Source organism: Eptatretus burgeri, chromosome 3, assembly GCF_056783735.1.
Source record: "Eptatretus burgeri isolate ZD-2024b chromosome 3, Ebu_testis_v1, whole genome shotgun sequence".
In the NCBI taxonomy this organism is placed as follows: domain Eukaryota; kingdom Metazoa; phylum Chordata; class Myxini; order Myxiniformes; family Myxinidae; genus Eptatretus; species Eptatretus burgeri.
Genome location: NC_140963.1, coordinates 70,357,120 through 70,373,289, shown reverse-complemented (window position 1 = coordinate 70,373,289; position 16,170 = coordinate 70,357,120). Strand labels below are relative to the sequence as shown.

Genomic DNA, 16,170 nt, shown 5'->3' with positions numbered 1-16,170 from the left:
ATTTTCTCTTACCTTCAGCGAGTAATTCCCAAACGCCTCATTGTCTGCCACGACCACACCCATGCATGTCTCTCCTTTCTTTCTCCTCTCCCCCCCCCCCCCCACCAACCTCACCTCCCCCTAGTTTTCTCTCATATCTGATATTTCATCTCTCGATTGTGTGTGTATTTGGATATATATATATATATATATATATATATATATATATATATATATATATATATATATATATATATATATATATATATATATATATATATACACTGTGTGAATATAAATGTTTCTCTCTTTCTCTCATATCTCACGAGCAAATAAAACCCGTCGCTTCACTGAAGGGGATAGGGAGCAATAAAGAGGGGGAGAATGAGGAAGGGGAAGGGAAAGAGAGGGGTGGGCGGGGAGTGAGTGAGTGAGGGAGAGAGAGAGAGACAGAGAGAGAGAGAGAGAGAGAGAGATAGATAGAGAGAGAGAGAGAGAGAGAGAGAGAGAGAGAGAGAGAGAGAGAGAGAGAAAAGAGAGGAGGAGAGGAGAGGAGAGGAGTGTGAAGGGGGGAAGGAGAGTGATGAAGGGGGGTGGGGGAGGGAGAATATTTTTGGTCCATCCATCCATCCATCACTTCTATTTATCCCTTCACTCCAACACATCCCTTCCCTCCATCCATCCCTTCCATCCCTCCCTTCCCTCCACCCCATTCCATAAATTTCCTCCACTGATCCATTCCTTCCTTCCACAAATCCATCTCTTCCCTCCACCCATCCATCTACCCCTTCCATCCATCCATCATTTCCCTCCATCCATTCATCCCTTCCCTCCATCCCTTTGATCCATCGTTTCCCTCCCTTCCTCCATCCATCACTCCATCCTATCCATCCCTTTCCTCCATCCCTTCCCATCCATCCATCCATCCCTTCCCATCCATCCATCCCCATCCATCCATCCCTTCCCATCCATCCAAACGGTAATTCCTTCCCATCCATCCCTTCTCTCCATCCTTTCCCATCCATCCATCCCTCCCCATCCATCCATCACTTCACATCCATCAATCCCTCCCTATCCATCCATCCCTTCCCTTCTGTCTCTCTGCACAGTGGCACAAAGGACTGTTCTTCTGCCTTCATAATGTATTGGTCATGAAAGAGGCAAAATATACAAATATACTTCTACATAAAACAGCTCAGTGGTTGAAGAGGTAAATTAATTTGTCGACGGATCATCATCATCAATATATTTTCTATTTTGAATGTTTACTTCTCTCTACTAAAGAAGGTTTACAGATTGATCTGAGAACCACATGTGGTATTTGTAGGAGAGTCGAGTGAAACCCATGTGTAAAAAGGATAAAATGCTTGTTTTTTAACAAACCTGGTAAAAAGGTTAGAAGCAGAAAGCGATGCCCACACAATCACTTAAGCTCCTGTAAATAATGTTCAGGAATGAAAATGTCAAAAATCCACCACTCCAACTCGATTTAGCCACTACACTGCGATTCATGAAAGGAAGGATTATATAATCATCTTTGTACTGTTGTCATCCCAAGAGGTGTAAACATTGCTGCTGAAATGACATTTCGCCTTTTACATTCAGCTGAAACCTGATCCGCACGCCATTGCGATTCAGTTACTAATCCTTGGATCGATGGACTGGATAAACAAACAAACAAACAAAAACTTTCACTTTCACAGTGTTTGTAACAAAGAAAGTTGTATAATAATGAAGTAGTTAAAGTATTTGAGAGAAAAAGGAGAATGTTCATGTTCACGGTTTTATTAACAGATAAAATCACATGCCTTTTCTTATTGTTCAAGACCAAGGTTCCATATGTAGCATATATGTAGTACGTGCAGATTTTCTAAACCACCCCCAGTCAAAAATGCTACAGTTAGGACTATAGTATATGACAGTAATACTCTCATGTACTACAGTAGTCTGCAGAGAAATACTACAGGAAAGGAATGGTATTTTTTGCCTGGGGCAGCTTGAAAACTTTGAGGTGGAATGTTAAGCAAATGGGCTGGTGGGGTAATTGGAAAATCTAATCATGAAAGTTTACATTATAGTGTGGAGAAGTATTTGCAAAGGATAATATACCATCACTGAGGATTTTTGAAATTAGTTGTAGTATCAGTAAGTATGCTTGATGTTGACTTCATTGTTAGGGGGGAGGGGTGGGTTTGGGATCCGATGATCCTGAATTCAAACCCCACTCGGCTGTTTAATTAATACCAGGTGGGGTTGACTCTGCCTGTCATCCTTCCAAGGGCAGCAAAATGAGTGCCAGCTTGCTGGTATACTGTGTCGGGGTGGCGACCCATCCAGGATTGGGTTCAATAGCCAAGGAGTCTGCTTAGGCAGAAGCAACGCTCTGCACAGAGTATGGTCCCGATGGATGGATCAGTAAGTAGATGACATTTTGTTCAAGGTTTTGAAATACAGACAAGTAAAGGCAAACAGAGCCAGCTTTGCATACCTTTGAATGATCTCGTGTTCTTGAGGAATTTCAACCTTACTTTCCCTTGCTTGTAAGCTTGTATGACCGACAAACATCATTGTACATCGTAAAAGCCATTCGGTGAATAAGCCTATTGTTGCCTGTGCCATTATTTCTAAATAAGATGGGTCGAGTTCCAAGAACGTGTCAGGAATATGGCAAGAAAATAGGAGTGCAAACTGATGAAGGTTACAGCAGATGCTTCACGCACAGAGGAAGATCCATTTCAACCCAATCGATGTTGGAGATTGGGTGGGGGTGGAGGTGGAGGTGGAGGAGGGGGGAGCGCTCGACCTCACGTGTGGGTGAGGGAGAGGAGAGCACTCGACCTCATATTAAAATGTGCACCTGCTTTATGAACACTAATGCCTGAATATTTACTTATATACATTATTATGAAATAGTTACCATGAAGTAGAACTACCTATTAACTGATGAGGGGATTTCTCGACCCTCGCATATCTTGACTGGTATATTTCTCTTGCATCCACTAAATTACTTTTCAAACTTTCAAGAGATATGACACAGTGATTGTTCAGCAAAATTTTTAAATTGTTGGAGGAGGATTTGCATTAAATATGCTGACGAAAAATGTCGGAAAACGTCACCATTTTGTCAGTTTAATTAAAAAAAAAAATAAATAAATAAATAAATATATATATATATATATATATATATATATATATATATATATATATATATATATATATATATATATATATATATATATATATATATATATATATATATATATGTTTGGAGAGGATGATGGCAATGGTTGAGCTGGAGATGATGCTCTGCATTGCGGGGGACTTTAACGCACATGTGAGAGTAGCGGAGCCGGGTGAAGAGGAATGATTTGGTTGGGGAACGAGGAATAGAGAGTAGAGAGATTCAAGTGCTGGTGGAGGTGGTGGTGAGGAATGACTAGCTGGTTTATTCTTTCAAAAAATCCACAATATTACCTATAGGAATGGACAACATAGAACATAACTGGATTTAGTGGTGGTAAGGAAGCAACAGTTGTGGAGGGTTAAGAATTGTAATGCAATGCATGTTACCACCCAGCACGAGCATGTGGTATGGATGAAGAAAAGGAAGGAGGAAAAGAACAGCGGTCGGAAGATTATTAAGCGGGGAGGTATAGGAGAAACTTGTAGAGTGCAAGGAGAGGATGAGGGCCAGGTATGATCAACTTAACGTATGATCAGAAAAGCAACATGGAGAGTTGTGGATAAGGCGAAGAATGACATGGAAGAGGAGGTGGATAACAAGTTGGAAGAGGATGGTGGGAGGACGATGATATATAAATTGGCTTGTGACAGGGATCAGGATGCTAAGGACATGAAAGGGGTGGTGATTAAGGATGGTAGTGGGAGGCAAGTGACAGAGAGGGGAACATTGTTGAAGGTGTGGGAAGGATATTTCAAAAAGCTGTTGAATCGGAAAGGAAGCAACAGTGAGCTGGAGCTACCATGTTATGTAGAGGGGAAAGTGGATTTGGTGGAGATCATAGTGGAGGAAGTGTGGATGGCATTGAAGAATATGAAGAAGGGAAGAGCATCAGGCATTGATGAGGTGTGTTCAGAAATGATAATTGCAGCAGGAGAAGTCGGATTCAGTTGGACGAAGAGCATGTTGAATATATGTATGAGAGAGGGTTCAATTCTGGAGGATTGGAGAACAGGGTTCATTGTGCTGATATGGAAGTGGAAAGGAAGATGCTCAAGATCTGGGGAAGTACAGGGGCATTACTCTCCTTTGTCATGTCATGAAGATGCTGGAGAGGATTCTGGATGGGAGGATAAGGAAGAGGGTGGAGATGGAGATTGGAGAAGAGCAGCAAGGGTATAGAAAGGGTAGGGGGGTGGGGTGGTGATGGATGGGATGTTCTTGTTGAGAGAGCTGGTGCAAAAGAGGTTGGCAATGTAATGCAAGGTGAGATGGCATTGGGATTTGTGGACCTGGAGAAGGCCGAGGACACTGTCCTGAGAGTGAGAGAGAGAGAGAGTGAGAGAGAGAGAGAGAGAGAGAGAGAGAGAGAGAGAGAGAGAGAGAGAGAGAGAGAGAGAGAGAGAGAGAGAGAGAGAGAGAGAGAGAGAGAGAGAGAGAGAGAGATGGTGACAATGAGATGGATGCGGGTGCTGGAAGTAGAGTTAAGTTGGTGGAAACGATGTACAAGGGAATGAAGGGAATGGTTTTGGTTGGTCCTGCGATGTATTAGTTGTTCAGCATGAACATCTGTTTGAGGCAGGAAAGCACTCTCAGCCCACTCATGTTTATCATGGTGATGGAGCTTGTAAGCAGGAAGGTGAGCTTGATGGGTCATATGGGAGGATGCTGCATGCAGACAATCTGGCGATTGTGGTGGAGAGTGGGTGGGAGTTGTAGGGAGTACTGGGGCAGTGGAAGGAGGCATATGAGAAACATGGGCTGAAGATGAGTATGGAGAAGACTGAGCTGATGTGGGCTGGGCAGCAGAGAAAATAAATGAATTTCAGGATAGAGGGGAAGGAGATCAGACAGGGAAATAAGTTTGAATATCTGGGAGGAACAGTGACTGGGGATGGTTAGTGTAAGGCAGAGGTGCGGAGGAGGATTCAGGTGGGTACCAATGCACGGAGGAGGGTGTACGGAGCAATGGCAGACAAAAAGATATCAAGGGAATTCAAAGGGAAAGTTCTGATGTCATGTGAAACGCCGGCCTACCTTTATGGTCTGGAAATGGTGGCATTGACAGAGACAACAACAGAGGCTGCAGGTTTGCGTGAACAACTGGTTCTGGAGGATTGCGGGGAATGAAGAGGGTGGATAGAAGGAGGATGGATGAACTAAGAGAGGAGATTGGTGTGCAGATGAGCTTAATGGAGAGGTTGTTGAAATGCCGACTGAGATGGGTTGGACACTTGGTGTGGATGGGGGAAGCGAGAATGGTAAAAAGAGTGGTTATGTTGAGAGTGCAAGGCAGGAGGAAAAGAGGTAGACCTCGGTTGAGATGGGAGGATTGTGTGAGGAGGGATATCAGTAAGGTAGGGGTGTTTTGAGAGTGGAGGGAGTTGGCTGATGGCAGAGGGAGGTGGAGGAGTATCATGGTCAAGTCAGTGCAGAAGCTTGGTGCCAACCAACCTCACCCCTTATAAAGGGAGGAAGAGGATAAGAAGATATATATATATATATATATATATATATATATATATATATATATATATATATATATATATATATATATATATATACACTTATTCCAGATATGAAATATCTCTCGAATAAAAAAAAATTCTGTGGAAAATATTCCTAATTCTAGTGAATTTTTTTGTGTGTTTCTCAGGCAATTGTGAGTGCAGTATATTGTTTGTAGAACATTTCTAAACATCCTTTACATCATATGTATAGCAACAACATTGGGAGACATCAATGTTCTCATACTATTACATGTTATGTATTTCAACAGTCATGAATCGTAGATCCTGAACAAATCACGCAGTTTGTGGGATTTGAACTTGGGCTCTCAATATCTTGATGGGAACACCCTCACTTACTGCATTGCTACATTATTTTATCTTTTTGTCCTGATGCATATTGTGTCTGCTGACTCAAACCACATTTAAAAAGGTCTTTCGTCCTGTTTATCAGTATTACTATTTTTTGTTATGATCATTAATACCCTTATGTTGTTATATTGCTGCAGATAGGCGTCGTGGAACCCTGCTGTTAAGGAACCTCTCGGCATCAGCTGCTGGGAAGTACATTTGCTCCTCATTGAATCAGGCCGGGAAATCCAACTGTACCATTACCATAACTCTGCCACAACGTGAGGCATACACAATGCCCAATTTATGCTGAAATACACCACACTACAATGTGCGTTCACCCTTTGCATGCTAATGATTTGTCAATTCGAATAACCTGGGTGAAAACCAGACTTCAAACACGTTATGTTAAAATGGTCTCATTGTACCCTGAATACATTTGAACTGTCTGTGCAAGCTTGTAGACTGCCACCATTATCTTTATAAAATCTAAAATGATAGCTCATTCTCTTAGAGAATTAACTGCTTTATCATTTGCCATTATTCAATGTTCGGGGAATGTGGAACAGCAAATGAGGGGAAATCATTGGATGCGTACAATCAGATTCAACGGTGTAATGGTTAGTGTGTCTGCTTTGACTCTGTGAGGTTAGTGGTTCGTACCCTGGTCGAATCATACCAAAGACATTGAAAACGGTACAGGCTGCTTCCTTGCTTGATACTCAGCATTTAGAAAGGATAAAGCATGAACAAACAACCATCGGTTGGCAACCATTGTGCAGGCTTGATGTGTCTAATGGCCCCTTCCCTGCATTGGAGTTCCTTGGAAGGAAGCATGTTATATTGTCAGATTGGTTGTGTGAAGCTTGGCCTCTGACAGTGGTCTAGCTTCCATCAATAAGCAAATTCACTTATAAATTATGTGCAGTACACTACAAGGAAAGGTCATTTTGGCAACTGGTAATTTATGACATCACAAAATTACTTTTGTCTGGAAAAAAAAAACACTTGATTCATGCCCCTAAAAAGGCTTTTTTTCATAGTAAGAACCCCACTTCACTGAAGTAGAGCAACACATACTTATTGAGCCTTTTGTCAGAATGGCATTTGTGTGAGTGAAAAAACGAATACTCTCATAAAAGAAAATATAAAAATGCTGAGTAGAAGGAAAATTGTTTTGCACATTTACTTTGCAAGGAATTTGCATTTTTGTGTAATACAGCTTTTCTACATTGTTTGTATTCACGATACACATGTTAAACAACTGTGGTTCCATGTTTTGACTGATTTCATTACCTTCAATCAAATTTCATGGCTCTTTGCTCTGATCTCAACATTTCAGGTCTCCTGGTTTATTAAGAAGCCTGGTGTTGGCTTTAGTGGTTTGGGTGGCAGGCTTGGAATCTAAGCATCCTGAGTTCAAACCCCATCAGCTCCTGAATTAACACCAGATGGGGTTGACTCAGCCTGTCATCCTTCTTAGGTCAGCAAAATGAGTACCAATGAACTGGTAATAGGGGCATTGCATCAGTGGTGCTCCCATACTCAGTAGCAGTGGCAATGCACCATTGTTCATAGCCAGTTGAAAGCATGAAATCATGCCACCACAAAAAGCAGAAGTATTAAAAAAAAAAATTTTTTAAAGAAGTTTATTAAGCCTCCCTATATTATAGGGGAAGGCTTATAGCTGTTGCAGAAATTGTTTCCACAATTAGCACCTCCAATTTTTAATGATACCACAGAGTTTGCTGGACCCCAAGAAGTACTAAACCACCATTTAGAAATGTTTTTTTTTTCTTTTCTTCCTGCACTCTCAACACTCCAAATTTCCAAACTGTATCAATTTCCGAGCTGTATCACGGGGCCGGCTGGGACTTTCGGAATTAAATTTTACATCAGTAACGTGAATAGAAAGAATGTGGGCCGACCTATTTTTGACCTTGACCTAATTTTAAGGTGATGACCTAATTATAGAAATTTAAACATGTTTCACCAGAACTCGACTATGGGTTTTTTTTTCATTCGGAATAAATAGCCCTCTTTAGATAGCCTGGAGCAAGGTGCATTTACGTTCATTTTTACATCATATCCCTCCAGGTTAAAGGTCAAGGTCTTACACCCCCTCAGAGAACTAAAACACCATTAGGTTTTTTTTCCCCCTCTTTTCTGCTGATTTACAAGCTGTGGCTCGAAGCCGGCTGGGACTTTCAGAATAAAATTTGCACCAATAATGGAAATAATAAGTGTGCAGGGTTGACGAAATTGCCCTCACTCGATAGCCGAGAGCAAGGAGCATTTACGCTTAATTTATATCATACCCCTACATACTTTGGTGATCGCTTACCCTTGGTGATTGCTTTTCGATCGCAGATATCTTGATCAGAATGCCAGCATAGAGCATTGTTCACGTATTCCGTATGCTCTTGCATGTTAGCCTGACATTCCAACATTCAGCTCCATATGACAAATTTCACAGCATTCACCATCTTTGTTGTTTGTTTTCCAACTGTGAACTGTTATACATTTATATATGTATATAATATATCCATATATATATATATATATATATATATATATATATATATATATATATATATATATATATATATATATATATATATATATACACATACAGTCCTGTTGAACAAACAGCAAGTCAAAGGTTCCTGGACCAGAACAAAAGTAGAGAATTTAAACAGCAGGAGTGAATCGTCTGTGTTTTAATTATGGCACTTGACTACAGCAACAAGTAGGGGGATTGGGGGGGGGGTGATGGTGAGCTTCCAGAATATTCTGGAAGTTGATAGAAAGTTTCAGCCCGTTATGTAAAATATTGATTTTATAGCCTACAGTTTTACCCAGGAGGCCAGAAGGTTGATAATGTTATGTTGTGGAGGTCTTTTTGAGGTTTGCATTTTGGATTTAACCAATATGAATCACCTTATAAGACTTATTTAAAGGTGACAAAAAGGAAGGGGTGTGAAGCAATCTAACTTGAGAGGAATAGAAGTTTGATCAAATATTGTTCCATTGTATACATGATGTGTAGAAATCTCTGTATGACATAAATAAATGTTCTTGCATGATATTGTAGCCGCACATGAACCTAAAGCTATCATTTTGGACCTTTGATATCTTAACCTCCAACCTCAACTCTTTTGCCCTTTGACACTTAGCCTTGTATGAACCAAGCATGGGCCTGATTGCTGGTGCTGCAGCAGGTGGACTACTTGCTTTGCTGTTACTTCTTCTGCTCCTTGCTTGCTCTTGCCGTTCATCAGGTTCTCGCAGGCATGCCCATGATGATGACATCCCAAATGATATCCGGTACAATTTACTGTTTGCTGTTTACTTGACATTTTGTACATTAATTGATCAAAACGTTTGCAGAGAAAAGGTAATAAGCACTCTCAGTAATCTTTTCATCGTAGGAATTTATCGTTTTTAATCTAAATGCCAGAGATGGACGATATAATTATCATGGATCTGGGCGGTTAAGCTTAATCACCCCCAACCAAATTGTGGTGGACAGGCGGTTAACACCGACCAGGCCTGGATAGCCGAGCAGTTTTTCTAAGGAGACGGACACCTGATCCTCAGAGATTATGTCGTGTGCGGGAGGGGCAGGGCGTGGCATGGCACTGGCCAAGCGATGGATGCACAGATAGATGCACAGCACAAGGGGTTTATACTCGAACCCCAGAACAAATACATGGACAAAGCAACTTAAAATAAATGGGGATTTAATAAAAATAGAAATATTTACAAGGGTATAATTCAAGAAGTAAGAATAATAATAATAATAATAATAATACGTGAAGTAAATTAAGCCGAAGTCGAGGCACCTCCACACACGGACTCCAATACAGACAAGAGGAAACAAAAGAAAAGCAAATCCTCCCTTTATTCTGGCACTTAGCTTGGTCCAGAGATGATCTTCATGGAACTTTGGAATTGAGGCGTTTCATCCTGCATGGGTAGACGCACCCAAAATGGCGCCGAGCTGCTCTCTCGCAGCGGGAAATGTATGTGAGGTAATTTGTGAGGCGGTATTCAACGCCAGGCTCAGAAACCGCCATGCTGCTTCTTGCGTCGATCGTCCTCACCAACACCACAGTTTTGCAGAATGGTGCCATCTCTTTCCCCCGATGGCTCGACATGAAGCTTTGGCGCTGGTCCCACACAATTCAGCCAGATGTCAAAGGCTAGCGTCTTGTCAATGGCTAGCGTCTAACAATTTGCCTCAGCACGAATACGAGAATTGTGCCATCCTCATCGTGTGTCGAAGGAAAGCTAACCGTCATGCCCTGTTATTACAGGCCATCTCCTGGCTACGTTCTCTCTCAACCGCACATGTCCCTCACACCGAACTCGTGCATTCGCTCCCCATGTCTCTTCGACATCACGCCGAACAATCGTCCACCTCCAGGCGTGGTTTGCTGTATGAAAACCCGAGAAGGCAGGACTTCTCGTCTGCTCAGCACGCAGCTCTCTTGCTGTTGTTGTTGTTGTTGTTGTTGTTGTTGTTGTTGTTGTTGTTATAACAAGGACAAATGTGTCCAAATGCCGCATCATAAAGGTTTTGTCTTCACCAGAAGAAGAAGAACAAGAATAATAATAAGAAGAAGAACAACGCGGAGCTCCCTGAGAGCCATCGTTTCAAACGCGACGCGGCTAAAAATACACTTCTTTCATGGTGGGCTTGTAAATACAAAAACATAGGAGAAAGTCACAGGAGGGAATTACACACTGGGGGAACTTGGCCTTAATCCCTATCTAATTAATACCACACTACCCCCCATGTGGTGACATGTAACACTTAAGCTCACAGTCTCCCTACTTAATTTGCATTGAGATATCAACTACACATCTACGAAGCAAGCAACTCTCTTCCTAACTTTGCGATGAAATATATATATATATATATATATATATATATATATATATATATATATTCATATAAAATCATCTCATTATTAATTTGACCTAGTGTTGGCTTAATGGTTAGGGTAGTGGACTAGGGATCTGAGGATCCTGAGTTCAAATCCCATTCGGCTGTTGAATTAATACCAGGTGGGGTCGACTCTGCCTGTCATCCTTCCGAGGTTGGCAAAATGAGTGCCAGCATGCTGGTATACTGTGTCGGAGTGGAGACCCGCCCACGATTGTGTCCAATAGCCAAGGAGACTGCTTAAGCAGCACCAACGCTCTGCACAGAGTATGGTCCTACCGGATGGATGGATGGATCTTGGAGCCGGCTGGGACATTTGGAATGAAATATTTCAACAATAATGTGAATATAAAGAATGTGGGGTTGACCTAATTTTTGACCTTGACTTAATTTTGAGGTTATAACCTAATTATAGACATTTCACATTATGCACCATAACTCGACTAAGGTTTGTCCAATTGTAATTAAACTGCCCTACCACGATAGCCCAGTGCAAGGCACATTTCACCTTAATTAACATCATACCCCTCTGGATTCAAGGTCAATGTCACACCACAAAGAATATCAAACCACTATTGAAGTTTTTTCTCCCTTTTTTCTGCCAATATCCGAAGACTTTCAGAATGAAATTTTGCCTCGATAATGGTCATACAAAGTATGTGGGGTTAACTTAATTTTTTTTGACCTTGACCTAATTTTAATGTGTTGCCCCAATCATAGACATTTTAACATTTTTTCACCAAAATTTGATGAAGGATTGTCCGATCGCAACAAAATTTCCCTCTCGAGATAGCCTCGAGTAAGTTGCATTCCAACTTAATTTACATCATAGCCCTCCGGGTTAAAGGTCAAGTTCTTACACCCTGAGGAGTACTCAGCCACTCTTGAGGTTTTTCTTCCTTTTTTCTGCCAATGTCCTGCTTTGATTTTCAGAATGAAATTTTGCTTCAATAACGGGAATATAGAGAGTGTAGGGTTTTTATATCTGTACTAAAGCAAGATCTACCCCCCCTACCAATGTAACAATATAGATACACTAGAAACTTGGATGGCACATGGTAAAGTGCATGCCTGTCAGGCTGAACAGTTTTTGTTTGTATACATTGTCGAGGCTTGTAGAAGAGCTAGTAAACTGAACGTATTAGGACGTAATGGAGAAAAACATGACACAACACATGCATGGGTGGACAAGATGAACACAGAAGATGCACGGAGTGGACAAGATGGATACAGAAGGAAACTCCAATGAAGGAAAACTGGAAAATTGTCAGGTAGTGGGATTCGGGTGGGGTTAACGTGAGTAGAAAAGATCATGGTTTTGCATTGGGACAATTTGAGATGGTGGGAAACAGCTGTCTTGAAGACCTTGAGGGAAGAAAGAGATTGAAGTGGATGTGGAAGTTTATTCCACAGGTGGAAAAAAGAGGAACAAATGAGTGGAGTAGAGCAATGATCCTGGATGTAGGTAATTTCTCTACAAGGGGGTTGATGATGGACTGTGTGAGCCCTGCAGGAACTGGTGGGGAATGATGCATGAAAATAGCAGAGGGTTCAAGACCAGAAAAGAGGTGGAAGACAGAGACCTGTCTGCGATGGCAAAGTGATAGGCCCATCGACTCAGCATCATCCTGGGAGATTCAAATAATATTGAAGGCCTTGATTTTTACAGCATCAAGCTGAGCAAGATGTAAGGCAGGGGAGTCAGCCCAAAGGGGAGAGTAGTACTCCATTAAGCTGTGAATGAAGGCCTTTTAGGTGGATAGGGGTTCAGGTGTGCCAACGAAGGACTTTGTGCGACGGAGGATGTCCAGTCGGCAGAGGCCAACTTTGAAATGTGGTTTGCCTAGGATAGATCATGGCTGATAGTAAGACCCAGGAGTTTGAATGACTGAACTTCCTCAAGTGGATTGCTAAGACAGTAGGTGGGAGGATTTTCAACATGGTCCATTCGGAGCGAGGTCGTGAGATTGAGAGATTTGTCAGGATTGAAAGACATATTCCAAGTGTTTAACCAGCCTGTGATCTAAAAAGAGGGAATAGGCTGCAGCCTGCCTGTCTGAAGGATGAGGGATGTCATGGCAGAAGGTGGAGTCATCAGCAAATTGATGAAGAGGATTTTCCAGAGAGTTAGTGAGATAATTGATGAAGATCAGGAATAGGACTTGAGAGGGAGAGTCTTGATAGGGAGAGGAGATGAAAGGATTCTGTTGAGTGTCACACGTTGGCTATGAGAGGAGAGGAAGTCAATAAGCCATGTGTGGAGTTGTCCTTGAAAGCCATAGGCAGAGAGTTTAAAGAGTATGGCAGGATGTCAGACAAAATCAAAAGCATGAGATTTATCCAGAGAGACGGCCCTGATCTCATGTCTGACATTGAGGGCCTCCATCCATTGTTGGGTGAGCAGCAGCAGTAAGCAAACACAGAATTGAAGCATTCAGCCTTCTCATGAGTGGAGTCGGCTGTGGTGACATTTGAAGAGAGGGAAGGGATGGAACGGGGGCATATACCAGAGACAGACTTAACAAGGCACAACCAGGTTTTCGAGGAGGGAGACAAGTTTGAAAATTCATTCTTGAAAGTTTGCGTTTTTTTATTCCACTGATCAGCCGGATCAACTTCTGGACCATAACCAAAATCGAATTGGCTTATTTTTGTCCCCTACCAATCTCATCCACCAAGTTTTGTTATAATCTGTCCACAACATTTTGAAATATTATGTGAAACATCCTTTTTGGTCCCATCTATCAATGATGAAGAATCACTTAAAAATTAAAAAAAAAATTCTCATTTCAGGATCTGGATCTTCACCAAAAGTGAATCAATTCGTCCTTGTCACACACAAAGCCTGTCCACCAAGTTTCGTCCGAATCCGTCCACAACTTTTTGATATCGTGCTGTATATCATTTTTGTCCATATCTCTCAATGGTGAAGAATCACTTAAAATTTTCTCGGATCCATAGCCTGATCTGGTTCTTCACCGAAATCTAATCAATTAATTCCCTGTCACACACCCCAACCTGTCCTCCAAGTTTTGTCTGATAACTTTTTGAGATATCCTGCTCACAAACAGTCGATGGGAGGATTTTCAGACATTAGGATTAGGACATTAGGTGGGAAGATTAGACAGACAGACAAACAGAGAGAACATCACCTCCGTCTACCTTTGTTGGTGGAGGTAATAAATATGTCATTAATTAAATAATTAATTAGTGATAGTCTTAATTTGCACTAATTTGAATGTTTTACAGATTGTATCTAGGAGTTTTCAAATTTTCAAGGGCCGACTATCATTATTTCACAGAGAGTATATGATAGCAACGAACGTAATGATTTTATATTATGGGATGTTTACCTAATGTGAAGCCTCAACTTTGGAAAAGTTAAATCTCCATATCGTAATGAACAAAGCCCACGTTGATGGAAAAAATATTTACATGACTTCAACTTCAAGTGCTAACAGGTGTTGCACCATAGAGTACACATGTAGGTTTTATTCAGCCCATGTGTAGTCTGCAGCTTTAGCATACCTACTACATATAATTTCATCTTTTCATGAAAGTTAGTCATGAAGCTAATCTATTGTACAACATTCTCAATTGTTCTTTTTACCGTTTTTTTCATAGAAGGAACCTCAGTCATATGCTAATGTTTTAAACTTGCTCTTCAATGAACTTAACATGATGTACAAATGAAGGGTGAAATACCTTAACTACATAATATGTGCTCCACTAACAGTATGGATGCAGCACCACCTCAGCGAACCCCGAGCAAGACTGGTTCTCACGGTCCCTCTCGTCGCCCATCTGACCATGGATCTGGATCTCCTGGTATTCGTTCAATTCGTCGTTCAGGTAGTAGTGCTGCGAACGGCCCGAGCTATGGCAGCCTTTCCCGCCTTCCGTCGAATTCTGGACCGGCTGATCGTCCATCGTCGGCAAGTGGCCAGAATGCCACTGAACCTCTGACACCCCCACCATCATATGTGGTAGATGCAAGTTCCGCAGCTGTAGTTTCCTCCCCCCATCCAGGATCTCAATGTGGTTCACGATCTACACCAGGAACAGTTCGGCGTGGACAGCGAAGGAAAGCCACTGACAACCAGGTGATCTCGAGTAATAATCCCTCGGATTGATGACCGCTCTTCAAATCTTCAATTATTTTACACAAGAAGATTAATCTTGCCGGTATAATTATTTGCAATATAGTGGAGTTGAGGTGGGGTGGGGGAGAAGGGTAGGAGAACTAAGAAAATGGAAAAATATTTGGTACATCCTGCATTTGACACATCTACCTCCCATGCGTGCATGTCACAAAATAACCCATTTAAGTAAATCTTTTGGTGATATAAATAACTTTGAATACAAGTAAATAAATGACACACTTCCAAGAAAGCTTTTTCATTGCCATTTTGTAGTTTAATAAAAAAATTATGCAAAAGCATACATACAAAAACATAGGGACAATACCTCTGGGCGCTCACCTGGTAGTGGCTGGATAATATAACCAGACAACCACTGGTAGGCATGGATGATCCACAAAATATATAATGGAGAAGAAAGTAAATACCTGTGGATTTTTTTTTTAATGCCATGTACAAACTTTGGTATATCACGGGTGGTGAAGATAATAGTCAAGTTTCATCGGAATTGCGTTTGTAGTTTCAGACGAGAAAGCAAATGCATATTTTGGGGGGGCATCCCCATGTAGAAACCTGATACCCCAATTTTTTTTAATGGCATGAGCAAACGTTGGTACATCATGGGTGATGAAGGTTGTGGTCAAGTTTCATCGAAATTGTGTGTGTAGTTTCGGAGAAGAAAGCAAAAACCTATTTTGGGGGGCAACCCCCGTGGACCCCTCTTGGGCCCGATTTTTTAAATATTTTTTTAATGCCATGAACAAACTTTGGTACATACCCGGTGCTGAACGTTGTTGTAAAGTTTCATCAAAATAGTATGTATAGTGTCAGAGAAGAAGTTGAACGTATTTGTGAACAGACTGACTGATGGACGGATGACGTGCCATCCCATAAGCTCCCCGGAACTATGTTCCAGGTGAGCTAAAAAGCATATTAAAATATGGGTCCATCTGCATATTGTTTTTGAAGATGGAGATGTTAGTTGAGACAAACAATATTGAGAAAAGGAGGGTGTGGATACTGTTGTTAGGAAGGGGAGAGTTGATAAGGAGAAGTTGTAGG

General features: G+C 41.4%; 1 protein-coding gene across 1 annotated transcript in view; it reads left to right on the top strand.

The window, feature by feature from the left end:
• LOC147030146 (uncharacterized) overlaps window positions 1–16,170 on the top strand; it is a 132,373-nt gene that overhangs the window by 103,525 nt on the left and 12,678 nt on the right. Inside the window, exons 5-7 of the mRNA XM_085873888.1 lie at window positions 6,177–6,299; window positions 9,195–9,345; window positions 14,706–15,072. Of these exons, the coding sequence (XP_085730014.1) occupies window positions 6,177–6,299; window positions 9,195–9,345; window positions 14,706–15,072 (641 nt within the window). The remainder of the gene's footprint in view (window positions 1–6,176; window positions 6,300–9,194; window positions 9,346–14,705; window positions 15,073–16,170) is intronic.